At 33.6% G+C, this 17,226-nt stretch overlaps 1 protein-coding gene across 7 annotated transcripts in view; it reads left to right on the forward strand.

The window, feature by feature from the left end:
- Positions 1–17,226, forward strand: part of LOC150080478 (uncharacterized) — a 354,693-nt gene that overhangs the window by 323,641 nt on the left and 13,826 nt on the right. For 6 of the 7 annotated variants that reach the window (XM_090381815.1, XM_090381810.1, XM_090381811.1 and 3 more), the window contains 2 exons: positions 7,740–7,928; positions 13,680–13,817. In XM_090381815.1, coding sequence (XP_090237941.1) covers positions 7,740–7,928; positions 13,680–13,817 — 327 coding nt within the window. Of the gene's footprint in view, positions 1–7,739; positions 7,929–13,679; positions 13,818–17,226 lie in introns of those variants that run through there. The other variant, XR_016547421.1, reaches the window with a different exon arrangement.

The following is a 17,226-nucleotide window of genomic DNA, read 5'->3' on the forward strand; positions in this document are numbered from 1 at the left end:
TTCACCTCTTTTATTTCTTTCACCAATTCCAAAATTTCCTATAGTTCCTCTTTCTGCGCTGTTTTGCCTTTTTCCAACCTTAGCATTGAAGTCCCCCATAATAATAGTGTAGTGGGTTTTCTGCTCATCTAGAAGACTCTCAATTTCAGTGTACATTTCTTCAACCTCTTCATCATCATGGCTCGATGTTGGTGCATAAATCATTATAATCTTTAGCTTGTACCTCTTAGAAATCTTGAGTATTAGTCTTGACACCCTTGGTGATGTACTTTTGAATTCCAAAATGTTGTTTTTTAAATCTTTATGGACCAGAAACCCAACTCCACCTTCACTTCTTTCACTGTTTCCATTGTACACCAGCAGATTTCCACTTGATAGACTTATAAGTGACTCATTTCTTCTTCTTGTTTCAGCCAAACCGATGATATTCCAATTCACATTTTCTAATTCCTTTTCCAGCTCTAATATCCTGTCTTCACCGATGAGTGATCGTACGTTATAACAGGCCAAGTTCAATTTCCGTGCATGGCAGCCTGGTCGTACCCAGAGATTCTTAGCACCCTCTGCTTCCACTCTGATCCTCTCGCTGCCGTAAGAGGGAGAGTGAAAGCTGCTGGGGACTGAGGGCCATTTGTATTGTTGTGCTCTCATTGCTGGAGGGTTTGGTCTTTTCCTCTTCACGCTGACCAGGCGTCTTGAAGAGAACCACTCTACACGTTCGTTGCCACCTAAGTGACGTAACAGGGCTTACCATCGAGAAGGTGTGCATGAGTGGATTTTAGGGAGGCAAGCCAACCGGACTTCTCCTAAATCTTCTGTAATAGAGAGATATTGGATCCATCAGTGTTTTAGGCTGAGTGTCTGATAACACACAGGATACCTGTTCCCCTCTAAGCCCCTTGAAACTCACTCATGAAAAGGTTAAATACAAGCAGTTCTCGCTTTATGAGTTTTTTTTTTTTTTTTTTTCCAAGTATCAACAAAATAATCGAAAATATGAACATTAATTGCAAAAAATTAATGTTAAAACATTCATAAATACTGCATTTCAAATCACACGCGTAGCTATACAATACAGTGTACAGTGCTTTACGATATTAATCTGTTACCATTGTATCGCGAGAATATCGTAATGTGAACCCAATAACACATTATGTTTTGGTAATTCATTCCACACCTCGGAAGTTCAAATTTTTGCTATATAACTTCCTAAAAGGTCGTTTTTATAGTGTAAATTGTATTAGTTACCAATTCAAATCATTAAACACACTACATTTTCATCATGATCATATGTTATAAGAACCAATTTTGAATGGCTTTGTGATATTTTTCTAAAGCACATTTCTGGAAGTCATGACTATAAAACAATAAAAACAATTTGCACTTATTATTATTATTAGCCATAGGGTGCAAGGGAGCCTGAAGCTTATGCTGCACCAGCCAAAAAAAATTTCTGAGTTACCCTGAGAGAGAGAAGTAGAAGGGAATCACCAAGGGAGAGAAGAATGATGATATCCAGCTCAGGACCCTGAGTGTGCCAAGCCCATACTCACCAGATGTGAGCCCCTGGGGTTGACTTTCTGGTTTATTGGGCTTTTCTGTTACTGCAAGCATTTATAAACCGGTAGTAAACTCGATGTTATTGCATTTGTGAAAATACCGATAGCTGGAATTGTGTGGGTTTTTACGTTATTATGGTGAAATGTGTTTGCTCTTTACTGAAATCTTCAATCTTATAAAAAACATAAATTTTCAGAATCTTCTCTTCATTCCTTTTATTTAAGCTTTGTAAACTTGTTACTCTGAGCAAATAGTGTTAGTTGCAATTTGTGCATTCCGTTAAAAAATGCTTATGCATGCTATTGAAATTTATAAAGAAGAGAGAAGATTATCTTGGAAATAAATGCTGGCTACTAAATTACTGTCTACTTTTTCATCTCTTTGAATAAATCAATCATAGTTGATAACGTAACCCCTATTTTTAACATTGTCTATGGGAAATAAATTCCCGCTTTACGAGCATGCTCTAGGAACAGATTAACACGTAAAGTTGAGAACTAGCTGTATATCTGTCTAAATAAAACGCACTTACTGTTGGCGCCTCCGTAGCTAGGTGGGCAGAAGCAGCAGTGCGTAGCACATTCTTCTTGATTAGACCAGGGTTCGAGCCCATGATCACCAAATATGGAGGATGGAGAAAGGTCAGGGAATGACCACCGCATATCCCCAGAGCAATATGGCCTTAGTTGCTAATGCTCCTAAAAACCAAATAACAACAACAACACTTACTGTTATATACTATTAAATGCAATTTGCACTTGATAGTCTTAAACCCCTTCAAATTTCATTCAGTAGTTAAAATCTGTAATTAGCACTTTTCCTTCCTCTCTCTGTCTTACACACTGAAAATTGCCTTTATGGTTGAGCACATTTGGCAGCTGTTGGCTGTTCATAAAGATCCAAGTTTGAATCCAACTGTTCATTTGAGAAACTTATTTAAGGCATCTTCAGATGAAGCTGTTAGCCAGTCTCCTGCAAATTACAGGAATGGTAAGCTGAGGTGTTTTGTACAAATAAGAAAAAACCCAGCCTAACTTTTACTAAAAATACTTAATTTGTTTGTCCTGTTTAAAACAGTGTTTTCTGATACAATTCAGAAAGAACATTCCACAATGATTCTTATGAAATGTATTTAGTATTAATATTAGTAAGGACAAATAATACAAGGAAATCAATGATTTCTGTATCACCCATAAAAAAAATAATAAAGTAGCACAGAATATTCATACTATTCCCATTCCCACAACGTAACTCTCCTATTCTACTTTGAATTTAACCAGACTCACTGCCTCTAACACATTGGGAGGCAACTTATTCCATTATTTGACAACCGCTGCCCATAACTGACCTACGGAGATCCATCTGTTATTCTTTCCAATTTTATATTTGTGCACTCTAGTTCTTGTCTTCCCACAGGAGAATAGACCTTCCTCATTCATTTTACTCAGCCCTTTCAGTGCTTTATATACCTTAATCAGATCTAACCTTAGATGTCTAGTTACCAAACTTTGCAGTCCACACCTTCTAAGCCATGTCTGTGTCAGTTTGCACTCATCACTAATCTGGTCACCCTTCTTTTAACCCTTTTCAGAATTCTAGGTAGTCTCCAGACCTGAAATTTTCCACTGCATGGAAAATTTCATGCCAGACTGAATTACAACATGAGCCTTTTTTCATCTTGAGCTACTTTTAGCTCCTATCCCCCTATCTTATACATGACTCCAGGATTTCTGTTCCCCCAGTGTATAACCTTACATTTAGAAGCATTAAACTTTAGTTGCCATTTTTCAGACTCCATATGCAACCAATACAAGGTTTTTTTGGAACTAACATGGCTTGGCTCCAATTGTTAACCACCTTTCCCTCCTTCAAATCATCAGCAGACTTTGGCAGCTTTCCTTGGTGGACACCCTTGTCAATATCATTTATGAAAATTAGAAATAGGAGGGATCCAACACCAAGCCCTGAACGGACTCTGATTCTTTCACTGGTCCACTCTGAACTGACCATTTATGCCATCCCTTTGCCTCCTGTATTTTATCCAGCTTGCAATCCAGTGTAGGATCTTATCTACACTGAATTGCACCTACAACTTCCAGATTATATAGTAGTCTTTTATGATGGGATGGTATCAAAAGCTTTATTAAAGTCTGGATATTATATAATGTCAAATTTATTACCTACATCCAGCTGTTTAATGATTAGATCATAGTAATTTATCATTCTTCAGACATGCCCTCTCCTTAATGATTCCTTGCTGGGATCTATTTAATATACTATTCTTGTTGAAATGGTCATGAATCTCATCCTTAACTAATAATCCATGATCTTCCCTACTACAGAGGTCATACTCACTCGCCTATAGTTACACAACTCTTTAGTAGCACCTTTATGTATCGTAGAGACACTACTCTAGTCCAAGGGGATTTTTCTGTAGTCTTAATGACATGACACTCATTAACATTCTAAATGGTTTAATACACTCACATGAATGCTTTTTAATTATAAATGAATATATACCATCCTCCCCTGAAGTAGTAGTAGTAGTGGCATGTGATGCAAGAAAGCAGTGTATGAGCTTATGCAGCATCAGCCAAAAAAAAAAAAAAATTCTCACAACCTTTCCCTCTAAATGTTTGTCCAGTTCCTCCTTAAATTTATTTCACCTATCAACTTCCACAACAGATGGAAGTTTGTTCCAGCAATTAACCACCCGCTGACTAAAGGCAAATTTCTGCACATCTATTCTACATCTGTCTTTCTTCAATTTGAATTAGGTTCGTAATCTGAACAAGTGGAAGAATCCCATCAGAATTCAGTGTGCTCAACCCATTCAAGGCCTTATACACCTCAATCAAATCACTTCGTAGGTGCCTAGTCTCCAGCCGCTGCAATTTGCAGAACTTAAGCCTCTCTTGATAAGAGAATCCCTTCATTCCCCTCACCAATCTTGTTGCCCTTCTCTGTATACGCTCAAGCAAATCTACATCCTTCCTAAAATGGGGCCTCCAGATCTGTACACAGTACTCAAGGCGTGGCCTGACCATTGCCCTATACAGAGGGACAATCACCTTTTCCCTGCTAGCAAAATTCATATATATCAGGAGTGGCCTACTTAATTTGTGATGCGATCTACTTTTTTCCTTCAAAATGTGCTGCCATCTACCACCTCAAAAATTACATTGCACAAGGTACACAAATCGAGGGATGACTGTATATTTAAAATTTGTCGTGATCGACCTAAATTAAATTTGCGATTGACTCGTTGGCCACCCCTGCTATATATCATAGACAGAACCCCATGACCTGCCCTGGCAGCCTGTCTGCATTGCTCGGAAAACTTCATATCTGACTGCACAATTACTCCCAGGTCTTTTTCATTTTCTTGTCTTGTCTGCCTTTAACCTTTCAAACAAAAACTTCTCTGAGATCATTATATTGCTTATTTTACAACTCCTTAACATTCCCTAGAGACTTTATCTTGCTTTTGACTGTAAATATCTTTGAGAAGCATCTGTTCAACTTATCTGCCATTCCTACTGGACTTCTATAGACTTTCCACTGCAACCAGTTAAAGGACCTATTTGATTACTCTCTTCTTTTTTTTGTATTCACGCAGGACTCCTTTTGAGGACTCCTTATTCCTTTCTTATTTTGAAGGTAAAAAAACTATTACCACATGAAATTATAAATTTTAGTTTGAATTCCACCTATAGACCAGAATGAGATGCAGCAGGAGAAACAGAATTCTGGAACTTTGTTGTGTTTTATTTTGTTTTTGTGGATATTGACTGTCTTTCTATGGATAATAGAATGTTAGTACAGCCATTCCCCGACTAACATAAGGGTTGCATTCCATGGAACTCTACGTAAGTCGGAATTTCCCTAAATGCTTATCACACTCGCAAATTTGATTGAATTTGATTGAAACAAAAAAGAAATGTTTGACGAACATGTAAATAGAATTATTTATTCAATTTTTTTTATCTCATGCGCAGGAAAAATTACAAAAGTGTACAACATTAAAAATTTACAAAATGAGAGAGGAGACAGGCATAACGTCAACAGTTTTTACCTTTCGAGTGTCATTGCCACAATTAACTCTCCAGCTGATGAGCACGCTGCTGCAGAAGTTGAGGGCTGTGGAGGTTTAGAAGGGGTTTTTCCCAACACATCACAAAATTTCTCTGCTGCAGCAGAATCAGCACTGCCGACTTCACCGCATACTTTAATGTTTTGGAAACCAGCGTGATGCTTGAACCTATTAAACCACCACCCATCGTTTGCCACAAACTTGGCTTGGCTTGGGATTTGCCACACTTATCCTTAATATCTTCATAAATACTTGCTTTTGTTTGAATGGCCATTGGACTCAGGGACACTTGCTTCTGAATCTGATTATCCATCCATATGATGGATAATCAGAGTGCTATATTGAAGTGCTATATACTTCAAGTGCTATATTGAAGCTTTTCCAGCTTCAATATAGCACTTGAATGCTGTTTTTGTGATCACTGTTGATCTTAAATGCATTGTTCCGTTAACATGTTCTTTTATATGTGCACTGTCCCTTAAAATAGTATTCACTGTTGATGCAGTGAGACCTAATTCCATGCAATAGATGACAAATTTTGTCCTGCTTTGTACTTCTTAATCATTTTCATCTTCATTTCTAAATCAATTTTGTTTGGTTTCCTAGCACTGCCACCACATGCACTTATCATTGGTTGCTTTCCCTTCATCATTGTAAAGTAAATAGGAATGAAGAGAAGATTCTGAAAATGTATGATTGAAGATTTCAGTGAAGGGGAACACATTTCACCATAATATCGTAAAAATCCAAACAATTCCAGCTATCGTTATTATTATCGCAAATGCAATAAGGTCAAGTTTACTACCCATTTATAATAGATTGCACTAACAGAAAAAGCCCAATAAACCAAAAAGTGCAAATTGTTTTTATTGTTTTATGGTCGTGACCTCCAGAAATGTGTTTTAGAAAAATATCACCAAGGCATTCAAAATTTGATTTTTATAACAGAATATATGATAACGATAAAAGTTTAGTGCAATTTACATTATAAAAATAACCTTTTAGAGAAATAAATAGCTTAGTTATATAGCAAAAATTTCAACTTCCAAGACCTTGGAACGAATTAGCAAAAAAAAACGTATTATTAGGTTCACATTACGTATTTTGCATTCCTATGGAATGCAAAATACGTTTCCACGATTTTTTTACGTTTGCACCGGCCTGCAAAAACTTACGTAAAGTCAAATTTCCGTAAGTCAAGTATTACGTAAGCTGAGGAGTGGCTGTACACTTCTCAGATACCCCCTCCCTCGCGTACATTGATGTGAAGATGGAATTCAGACCAGCATGAACATTATTATTATATGGGTATAAAATATACATTTGGTTATACATAACCAAATGTATAGTTCAGTTCAGAGTGCCTGATGGGAATTTTATCCTTATGAACATCTCAGTAAACTAAAATTTATAAGTGACTTCACATGATAATAGTATTTTCATTTAAATAAATATTTAAAATGATTTATTCATATGTATTCATTGATAGTTTGGCTTCGAACAGCTACATTTTATAGTGTTACTAAGTGTATATACTATTTATATATATTTAGTGTCATCAATCTCTTTCTTAAATAATTACGTTGTCTGTGTTTCTGTACGACTTTATATTCACCAAATTATCCTAAATATAGATTTGTTCATTCCTAATTTAGAATTGCTGTGTTCTACTCATACTTTCAAATGTTTGTTAAATAGTGTTTTAATGTATCCTAATTTTTTGTGTTGCATAATTCTGCATTCTTGGTAAATACTTTTTTTTTAATTCTGTTTTTCTAGTGTAATTCCTGCCCCTCCTCTCTCTCACACACAGGCTGAAATGGGAAAAAAAGCAACCAAAAATTCCTTTCTCCATATTACTTAATTCCCTTTGATTCACAATATTTTGCTTGCCCACTGTTTTTTAATTCTTAATCATATCTATTATGATAAGTAATATTCAAAGTTTTTTATGGAGAGAAAAATGATCATTGTGCTTTTTATTATACCTGAATGAAGTATTGAAGAGCAGTGCTTCAGTGTTCACACTTATTTTTATAAAATTTCATTTATTTATAAAAAATATAAAAGACTGGAAAATTTACAGATGACCATCACTTCAACAATCCCATTTATACCTGTCAGGGGACACCACTTGGAACCAGTGTTGGTCTCAACAACAGCATCTTGGGAGTCGCCAGTATGAAATGTTCTAGTTTTGATCCTCCATTAAGTAATCCTGAAAAAGCAAAACTTGAGGGCAGTGATAATGAGAGTGACTGCATAAGTATAAAAGGTAGGCCTTGTATGACAAATCAAAATCAGCAACACTACTGGTGAGCTATTAATGAAAAAAAAATTTGGTAAAGCTGAACATCTCTGAACTTGCACATTTAGTGCTTAATCTATTGTGCATTATTAATATCTTAAAACAGTTCTCATTAACTAAAAGATTATTATAAACTAATAAAAATTGAAGGCTATAAAGCCACAAGTTATGAAAAAAATTCAGACTATGATACAGTTGTGCCTATGCATTATAGTAAGTAACATAGCTGAATTTCAAACAAACCAAAGTTTGTGAATAATGCATCATTACAGGATTTCATAATGTGAATAATTTCACATTATGAAATCCTGGCTCTTATACTTCAAATAAGTAATGCTCTTCCACTAGAGAAGTTTGTTGTTACTTATTCTCAGTTGAGTACCACCACCCAGATGGCACCATTTCATTTCCGCAGTGTATACATAAGTATACATACAATATGAGAGATGCCACAAGGTGTATCAGACTAATAAAGATTAAGGGCTATAAAACCTCAAGCTATGAAGAAAATCATACTGTGACTACTCACTGTGAAGGATTTCACAATATGAGATGTAATGGTGTCTTATGCACAAACTTTGGTTTACTTCAAGTTATTACAATGCTGCATATAAGATGAAATTGGGCATATAGGATGCACCCCCATTTTAGAAAGGAAAATTAAGGAAAAAAAAGTTTTAGTATATTTAGGCATTTAATATTTATTCTAATGTGTATAGTAGAAAAAAGCTCATCCTAAACATATGATGAGAACAGCAAGAAAAATACTAATACTGTATAATAACACATTATTTAATTATTATTATTAATTTACCAATACAGCAATTTAAAAGAGAAATAAAAGAATCTTAGCTACATTAGAAAAAATTTTATACGAAGCAGACTACCACTAGAATTGAAAATTAACAAAAAAAAACAGTGAGGGAATGGTAAGAAACATTAGCGTTCTGCAAAGGGAAAATTCAATCATTTTGAAAACCAAAAAAATCATCACTTTCAAATCTAAAAAACTATTCCTCGCTAATGTTGGTATCACTGTCTTCAGATAATGCAGTCTTCAGTGCTATCAATGGCATTACTAATTCCAGTCTTCTTGAAAGACTTTATAATTATTTTACCACTTATATTTCTTCAAGATTCCTTAACCCATTCACACACTTGTGCAATGGTGGGCCTCTTCATTCTTCCTGTAAGTGTGAGGTCACGATTGGGTTCTCCCAACTATTTGTTCCACTGTTCTCTCATAATATTTTGCTTAAATGGCTTGTTTATGGACACATCTAAAGGCTGCAATTGGCTTGTCAGTCCACTAGGAATGACAGCTACCTGTGTATTCAATTTCCTCACGCTCTTTTTAATGACTTCAGTTCTATTGGCTCTGAACTGGTCCCAAATGAGAAGATATGGTTTCCTTAAGAGACTACCAAGACACCTTGCCCATACTTTTTGGAGCCATAAATTCATTCCAGATTCATCTATCCACCCTTTTGGATGAACATGAACAAATACACATTCTGGAATTTTTTCCTTAGCTGAAGTTTTTCTTTTAAATATTGAAAATGGTGGCAGTTTTGTGCCATCAGCACAACAGGCCAAAACTACTGTGTAATGTGTTTTATTGTGCCCAGTGGTTTTTATTGACACCATTTTAGACACTTTGATATTCACAGTTTTGTTGGATGGTGCATCAAAAGTTAGTGGGACCTCGTCCATATTTTCTATTTGGCCAAATTCAAAAGAAGTTCATTTTTCATGCCTTTATTACAAATTTATGGAATTCCAGTATTTTTTCTTCATAATCTGCTGGTAATTTTTGTGCAATTGATGTTTTTGTATGCATTGATAAACCATGCCTTTGCATCAATCGGTAACACCAACCTTCTGTTCCAGAAAAATTCTGGATTTCTCATCCTTCTGCTGATATCCTGGCCCTATGCATAATCATTTTGGTAGAAACACTTCTTCCTAAATTCCTTTCATCTACTACTCACTTTTTTACATCTCCAAAAAACCTTTCTGCAGCTCTGTTACCACATTTTTATAGCGTGATCTATTACGTTTAGTTTAGTTTATATCCGATAGTGTAACTCAACCTGTTTTCTCCTGCAGCCATTTTCTGAGGGTAAAATAGTTTGAAATAATGTCAAATGCCAAGATTAAACAATATTGTTACAAAACAGGGTTCTGATTAAAAACAACTGGTATACAATTAACACCGTTCTTTATTTTATTTCAGTCACCTACAATGATTAAAATTCATTGTCGTGATTATAGTCACTTCACATACAATTAAAGTACACTACCATACACGGAGACACAATCAACAACATGAAAGCCCACACAAAACTAATTGGCCCGCCAGTCATGCCACCTTTTAAAGGATCAGCGAACTATTAAGGAACCTGGAGAAGAATCTTGAAGCTTCCATTGCCTTCTAAGGCTTTTTCTGTGTTCCCTGGCTTTCGAAACTTCTTGGAACAGATTCCAAACAACTCTGTAAGTCCAAAAGTACCCTAAGGTGTCCTAGGGTACTTTTGAAATCCTTTAGAAATGAAAATATTCTGACAAAATACAACCTGTCCGCTTGCCCCAACAGCAATGAGGGAGGACTCACTTCCACATATAGAACACAGGGTGATTTTTCAAAGCATTTTTTCAGAAAAAAAGTGCGTCTTATATGCCGTCAAAATATGGTACATCGTGGATAAAAGATTATCATCATCTTTTCAATCCTGATTCATAAATATATATTTCCATTAGTTCAATTTCTTCTACTATTTCATTATTAAAGCTAAAGGTAATGACAGCAGCCAGCAAATATGAAACATGTGTCTTGTGTACAAATCAAAATTAGTGCTACTATAATAACCTTTGAATGTTTTGCTAGTGATTTATACGAGATTTTTGTCCCTTTAATCTAAGCTTTTTCACTTCTCTTTTGGTTAAAAAAAAATTAAAAAATTAATAATTAAATAAGCACTTATACCATGTGATAATAGATTAAGAATTTTATCCAGAATACCACAATACATTCTCTTAACAACAGAAAGTTCATGACATTACTATATCTGATCATTAACTGAGATGCAGTCTCAGTTATAGTAGTAAAGCCAATGAGAAGTAGTATTGTTTTCAAACATACTCTTTTAGTCAATAACAGTAGGTATTAAGTTGTGTTCTCAATAAAATTCTTAACATATAATCATGTGGTACATTTATTTTATTATTAATCTTGAATCTTTGTTCCTGAAAATTGATCTAGAATCATATAATGCCCTTGTTCCAAGTTACTAAAAGAAGTTATTGATTGTGCTGAACAATTAAGCCTTCACACTTTTTTTGTAGAATATAAATACCTATTTTATATTTATTTTAATTACTAGAATACATGTATATTTGCATATAAACTCAAACTTTTTCCCCTCTTTGAAATCATTGGAATAATTTAAAATTTTAGACTAATACTTTAGGGCAGAAAAGCCTCAAACTATGTAAAATTCAAACTGTGACATAGGGCAGCGCCTCCGTAGCCAGGTGGGAAGGAGCAGCAGTGCATAGCACACGCTTCTTGATTAGACCAGGGTTCGAGCCCGTCACCACCAAATACGGAGTATGCGGAAAGGTCAGGGAATGACCGCCGCACATTCCCGGAGCAATATGGCCTTAGTTGCTAATTATCCTAAAAACCAAACAACAACAACGACATAGGGCATTTGCCATTACTACATAATTGAATTATTTAGACAGGCTGAAGTTTGTACATTGGCATCGTTATTACATTGGCAACCCTTGTCATAGTTTGGATAGAACGTCATAGTTTGAATTTTACATATTTGAGGCTTTCTGCCCTAAAATATTATTAGTCTAAGAAGCACACCTTTTGACATCTGTCATATAGTGTAAATAAGCCACAACTGGGTTGTCAACCCTTATACCTCTGGGTACATATCCACTCACTGATAAGAAGCCAAATAGCTTTGAAACAGTGCTGTCTGAGTGGTGGTACTCAACTGAAATTAAGTAATGGTAGTCTTCTCTAATGGGGAAATGTTACTTTATGAAGTATAAAGAGGACAACTTGTTTTAAAGATTACACAATATGAGATGTTACAATAATGATGTCAATGTACAAACTTCGGTTTGTCTAAAAAATTCAGCTATGTAGTAATGATGCAAATGCACTAACTAACTAATGTCATAGTTTAAAATTTTAGTTAGACTAAAATCAGGAGATGAGTATTTATAGAATAAATAGAGGTGGAATATTGAACAGATAAGATTGGTTTTTACTTTCTTCTTTATTATCACCTGAATTAGGATGTTCATATCAGATAGTATACATTGTTTATGTTGTCCTCATGGACTACATAGGTGATACTAAGTAATATCTGTGAGAGATATTGCATTTTTAAAAACATTTGCCAGTTATAATTTTAATAGGTTTTTTGCAGTATTTACATGCAGAATTAATTTTGCTTTTATGCATGCTACTTTTTCATGTCTCTTCAGTTAATGTATTAGTTACACGAAGGATAGTTGGCAGAATGTTCTAACAGAAACACATGGATTTTTGTGTATTTGTAATGTGAGCAGACTTTTTGCAAACTTTCATGCCATTAAACTGTTTCTGTTTAATGCAGAGCACATGCTTTCCCTTATTATATCACTTTAACTTTTGACAACACAAAGTTATAACAACTTTCAAAACGTATTGAAAACAGATGTAATTAGAAAACTTGATTACTTTATTTCCCTTCAAATGTACAAGTCTGCAAAATTATGAACACCTAGTACCTTTGAACTTATTCTATATAAAAATATATTAAAAATGAATTGATCAAATGATTTTTACATGTTCAAATACCCTTACGTTTATACTCGTAGGTTTATTATATATAATATCGACACCCTCGCTAATGTAGATACATAAAAAAAATATGGATAAGTTCCAAACATGGCATTTTATTATAAGGAAAAGGTTATATATCTATTTATAAAAAAAATAATTATAACTATCACTTTTACCTTTAACACTGATAACATCACAAATTCTGTTTGGCAAAGAATTATTTTAAGTTTTATAGAAAAATTTATCTAGGTTTTCCCATGGAAACTTGAATCTTTTCTTGCAATTTTTTAACCAAATGCATTGGTAATTTCAACAGATCTCAATAAATGGGTACCCAAATATTTTCTGTTCAGGTGGAATATTTTTAAACCAATGAATTTTTTTTTTTTTTTTTTTTTTTTTTTTTCTTTGTGAAAAGTGCATTATCTTGTTGAAAGAGCCAACGAAAATCAAAAGTGCATTATCTTGTTGAAAGAGCCAAGGCTTCTCTCTTATTGTTTTACAGTCAAAAATAGAAGTCTATTCCCAATGTCAGCAGGCTATTTTTTTCCCATAACTGACACTTGAGTGGTGATATTATACATAATTAAAACCACAAACAGATGAATGTGTAAATATATATAATAGTCATTTGACTAATTCATTTTTATTATATTTTTCTACAGTGTAAATGTGAAAGATTCCAGGTATGCCATTTTTTATGCGCTATTGTTCTGCAGAAAGTTTTTTAGGAATATGAAACTTGAAAAACTCAAAATATATTTCTATACATACTTTAATTGGCTTGATGATTAGTAATAAAACACTTATAATTGTATATTAATTATTGGAATTAAGAAATGCTGATAAAATATCTAATTTCTTTTTAGACGCTGCTTCCAGTGATTCAAAGTACAATACATTAACAAATCCTAGCTACAACCATAATATTTACCACAATGCTGAAGATGTTAAGCCATATATTGCAAGAAAAGAAATTATTTGTGACGAGGAAACACTTTCTAAAGGTAATGTCATGTTAAACGATTTTTCTCAAATATCTTTTCTGAATACACAAGGATGCTGAATAGTGACTTTTACAAATGCTCTGGGTATCGAATTTCCTGAACATATGCAGGTGTAGACAGTGAATTTCCCAAACATGCATAGACTCTGAGCATTAAATTTGCAAAAAATGCATGGACTCTGGGCAGTGAATTTTCCAAATGTGTGTTCTGGAATTTTAGAATTTGTAAAATGAAAAAGTTGTATATAAATGCTTTTAAATATTAATTTATTCTTATTTTAATCTGATTGCTCTTATTGTACATATGTTATATCAGAGTCAAATTATACCCAAGACTAAATCAAATTTTACAGAAAAATTCATCATTAAATTTGTTTGATGTAGTTAAACCTCCTCTACACATGTTTATGTATCTTTTGGTTCAAATTTATCCATTTCTGGATCTGAATTAGCATTAGTAAAGGCACATGATGCAAGAAAGCAAGTTATATAGCATCAGCCAAAAAAAAAAAAAAAACCCTTTTTCACCCATCCACTTGTTTGCTCCAAGTGTTTAGTTCTGCCTTGAATCTGTTTAAGCTATCAACTTCTACGACAGATGAAAGCTTGTTCCAGCAATCAAACACCCGCTGGCTGAAGGCAAACTTCCGCACATCCATCCTACAACTGTCCTTCCTCAATTTAAATTTATGCCCTTTCAGGCGATTATTCTGAGCAAGAGGGAGAATTCCATCAGCACTGAGCATGCTCAATGCTGATGGGATTCCATCACATTTAATTTTGGCATTTTGTAAACCCAAAATGCACAACTGAGACTAATAGGTGTGGTCTTTTCTTCTCCATTCTATTATAACTGCATTTTGACTACTTGTATTAGTAAGGTGATGTGCTTTAATTTCAGGTATTTAGATAATCTGTGAAACATGCCAGTCAAATATGATATTCACTTTTGGCTTTAGTCCAGAATGGTAACCTTCTGCTCTCTTGTCTAAGCCATTGAGAATAACTGCTGTCTATCCATACTTCCACCTCTTTTCCATCTTGATGGTTCTATTGCATCTTCATATAAAGTTAAAGCTGATTTATTAGCATCTTACATTTCCTCTTGTCTCTTAGATTATCTCAGTAAATTGCCTTTTATCATACTGAACACATTTCATTTGGTTTGCTGACAGAAAAAAAAAAAAATTAGAAGAATCCTGAGCAATATCAGTACCTCTAAGTCTCCAGATCCTAATTGCCTTTCTTCATTTCTTCTTAATATCAGCACTTCTGTTTAGCATCACATTTTTATAATACTATTTTATTCGATTGGCATTTTCCTTTGTCTGTGGAAATAAAAAAAAAAAAAAAAAAAAAACCCTTCCTAAAGCAGTGTAAAACTATCATCTCTTACACTATCTTGAAACCTTTCATCTGATTAACAATTTCCAAAATGGATTTTCTAAGAAATTTACTGGTTGTATCTTGGCCATGTTGCTTATCCATGGAAAAATATGGAGAAACTCAGTTAGTTTCAGTTGACATTTCTAAGAATTTTGACTTTGGCATAAACATCTAATCATGCTTCCTTCCAAAATTTGCACTCAAGTAACCAGTTTCCTCTGCCTGCATGTGTGCTCACTGCATGTGATGGCAGATATCTGTCTTTTAACTTCTTTATTAATCCTGGAGTTCACTCCCAGATTCTCTGCTCACTCTTTTTTTTTTTTTTTTTTTTTTTCTGTATTTTAATGACCTCATATTGACTTGAAATCCTGTCAAACAGCTACTGCACACAAATAGCTACAACTACTAAAATATTTATTCCCATTTTAGTGAAAACCTTAACCTCAATCTTTCTAAAACCCAGGCTTATTTCTTGACTAAATAGTCTCTATATATAGTGAAGTCATACCAAATTCAATTATTCAACATTTACAAAATGCCAAATCAAAAGGACCATAATGTCATTACTAAATAAGGCTTATATCAAAAGGCATGTCAACTGGGGCTAGCGCCTCTCAATATATGCCATCAATAACAACATACGCTATCTGTTTCTGCTAGTTATATGCCAGCCTCACCATATTATTATATACTAAATATAGTATACATAATAGCTTTTTTAAGTTTAAATTTAAGTTTAAAATTAAGTTAAAATAATATAAATTAGCTAATAGAGCAAAAATATATGAAGCATGCTATATTAAAATAAAAATAATAATGGCAGACTGGCAAAAATATAACTGCTAGCCCTGACAAATAGCCAAAAAACTTAAACATTATTAGAATATTTACACAAGTGTTTTTGTTACTTTAGCAAAATGCACAGGTAAAAAGCAAAGCAAGGGCATAGACCCAAAGTTTTACCTGTGCATTTTGCTAAAGTAATAAAAACACTTGTATAAATATTCTAATAATATTTAAGTTTTTCATTATCTGAGGGCTAGCAGGTATATTTTTGCCAATCTGCCAATGTTATTTTTATTTTAATATAGCGTGTTTCATATATTTTTGCCCTATTAGATAATTTATATAATTTATGTTATTATAACTTAAATTTAAACTTAAAGCTATTATGTTTTATAATAAATAATTATATATTTGGTATATAATAATATGGTGAGGCTGGCATATATTGAGAGGGGCTAGCCCCATTTGACATGCCTTTCAATGTAAGCCTTATTCAGTAATGACATTATGGTGCTTTTGATTTGGTATTTTGTAAATATTGAATAATTGAATTTGGTATGACTTCCCTATATATAGACTGTTAGGGTCCTTTTATAGGTTATGGTTATTTACCTCTGTCTTAAGCTATATCATTTGAAATAAATAAATAATATCTTGTATTTCCTCAGGCTTATGTAATGTTCAATCATTTCTGATGGCATTAATTTGTCCTGACTTGTATTTTATCAGTTTTTTAAAATATTTGGATATTAGTGACAATATTGCATTTTTTATATATATATATATATATACATAGATACATACACTCATTTTGTGTACATGTTGTAGTCATAGGCAATGGTATATATTATTATATCTCATTTGAAGACAAAATGCACAATGCATAATTTCATATGAGTTTAGGTAATTAATGATATAATATTGGTGTAGATACACCATAGTTTACCCATAAATTTTAACTATGTTTGTAATGTAACGGCATCGTTTTAATTGTATCTCATATTGTGGCTGCTTTCACAATGAGATAGCAGGTATTGCACTACTTCAAATAAATAACATGGCCATGGTGTATCTACAGTGATATTATATAGTTAATTACCTAAACCCATATGAAATTATGCCTTGTGCATTTCGTCTTCAAATACATTATATTCATTCACCATTTGGCATCCCTCATATTGTTGAAATAACTTCTCAACTGGGATGACATGTTGCATTACCAAGTTACCTGCCTG

The sequence above is a fragment of the Mastigoproctus giganteus genome, chromosome 9, assembly GCF_048544385.1.
Source record: "Mastigoproctus giganteus isolate SK-2022 chromosome 9, ASM4854438v1, whole genome shotgun sequence".
Classification (NCBI taxonomy): domain Eukaryota; kingdom Metazoa; phylum Arthropoda; class Arachnida; order Uropygi; family Thelyphonidae; genus Mastigoproctus; species Mastigoproctus giganteus.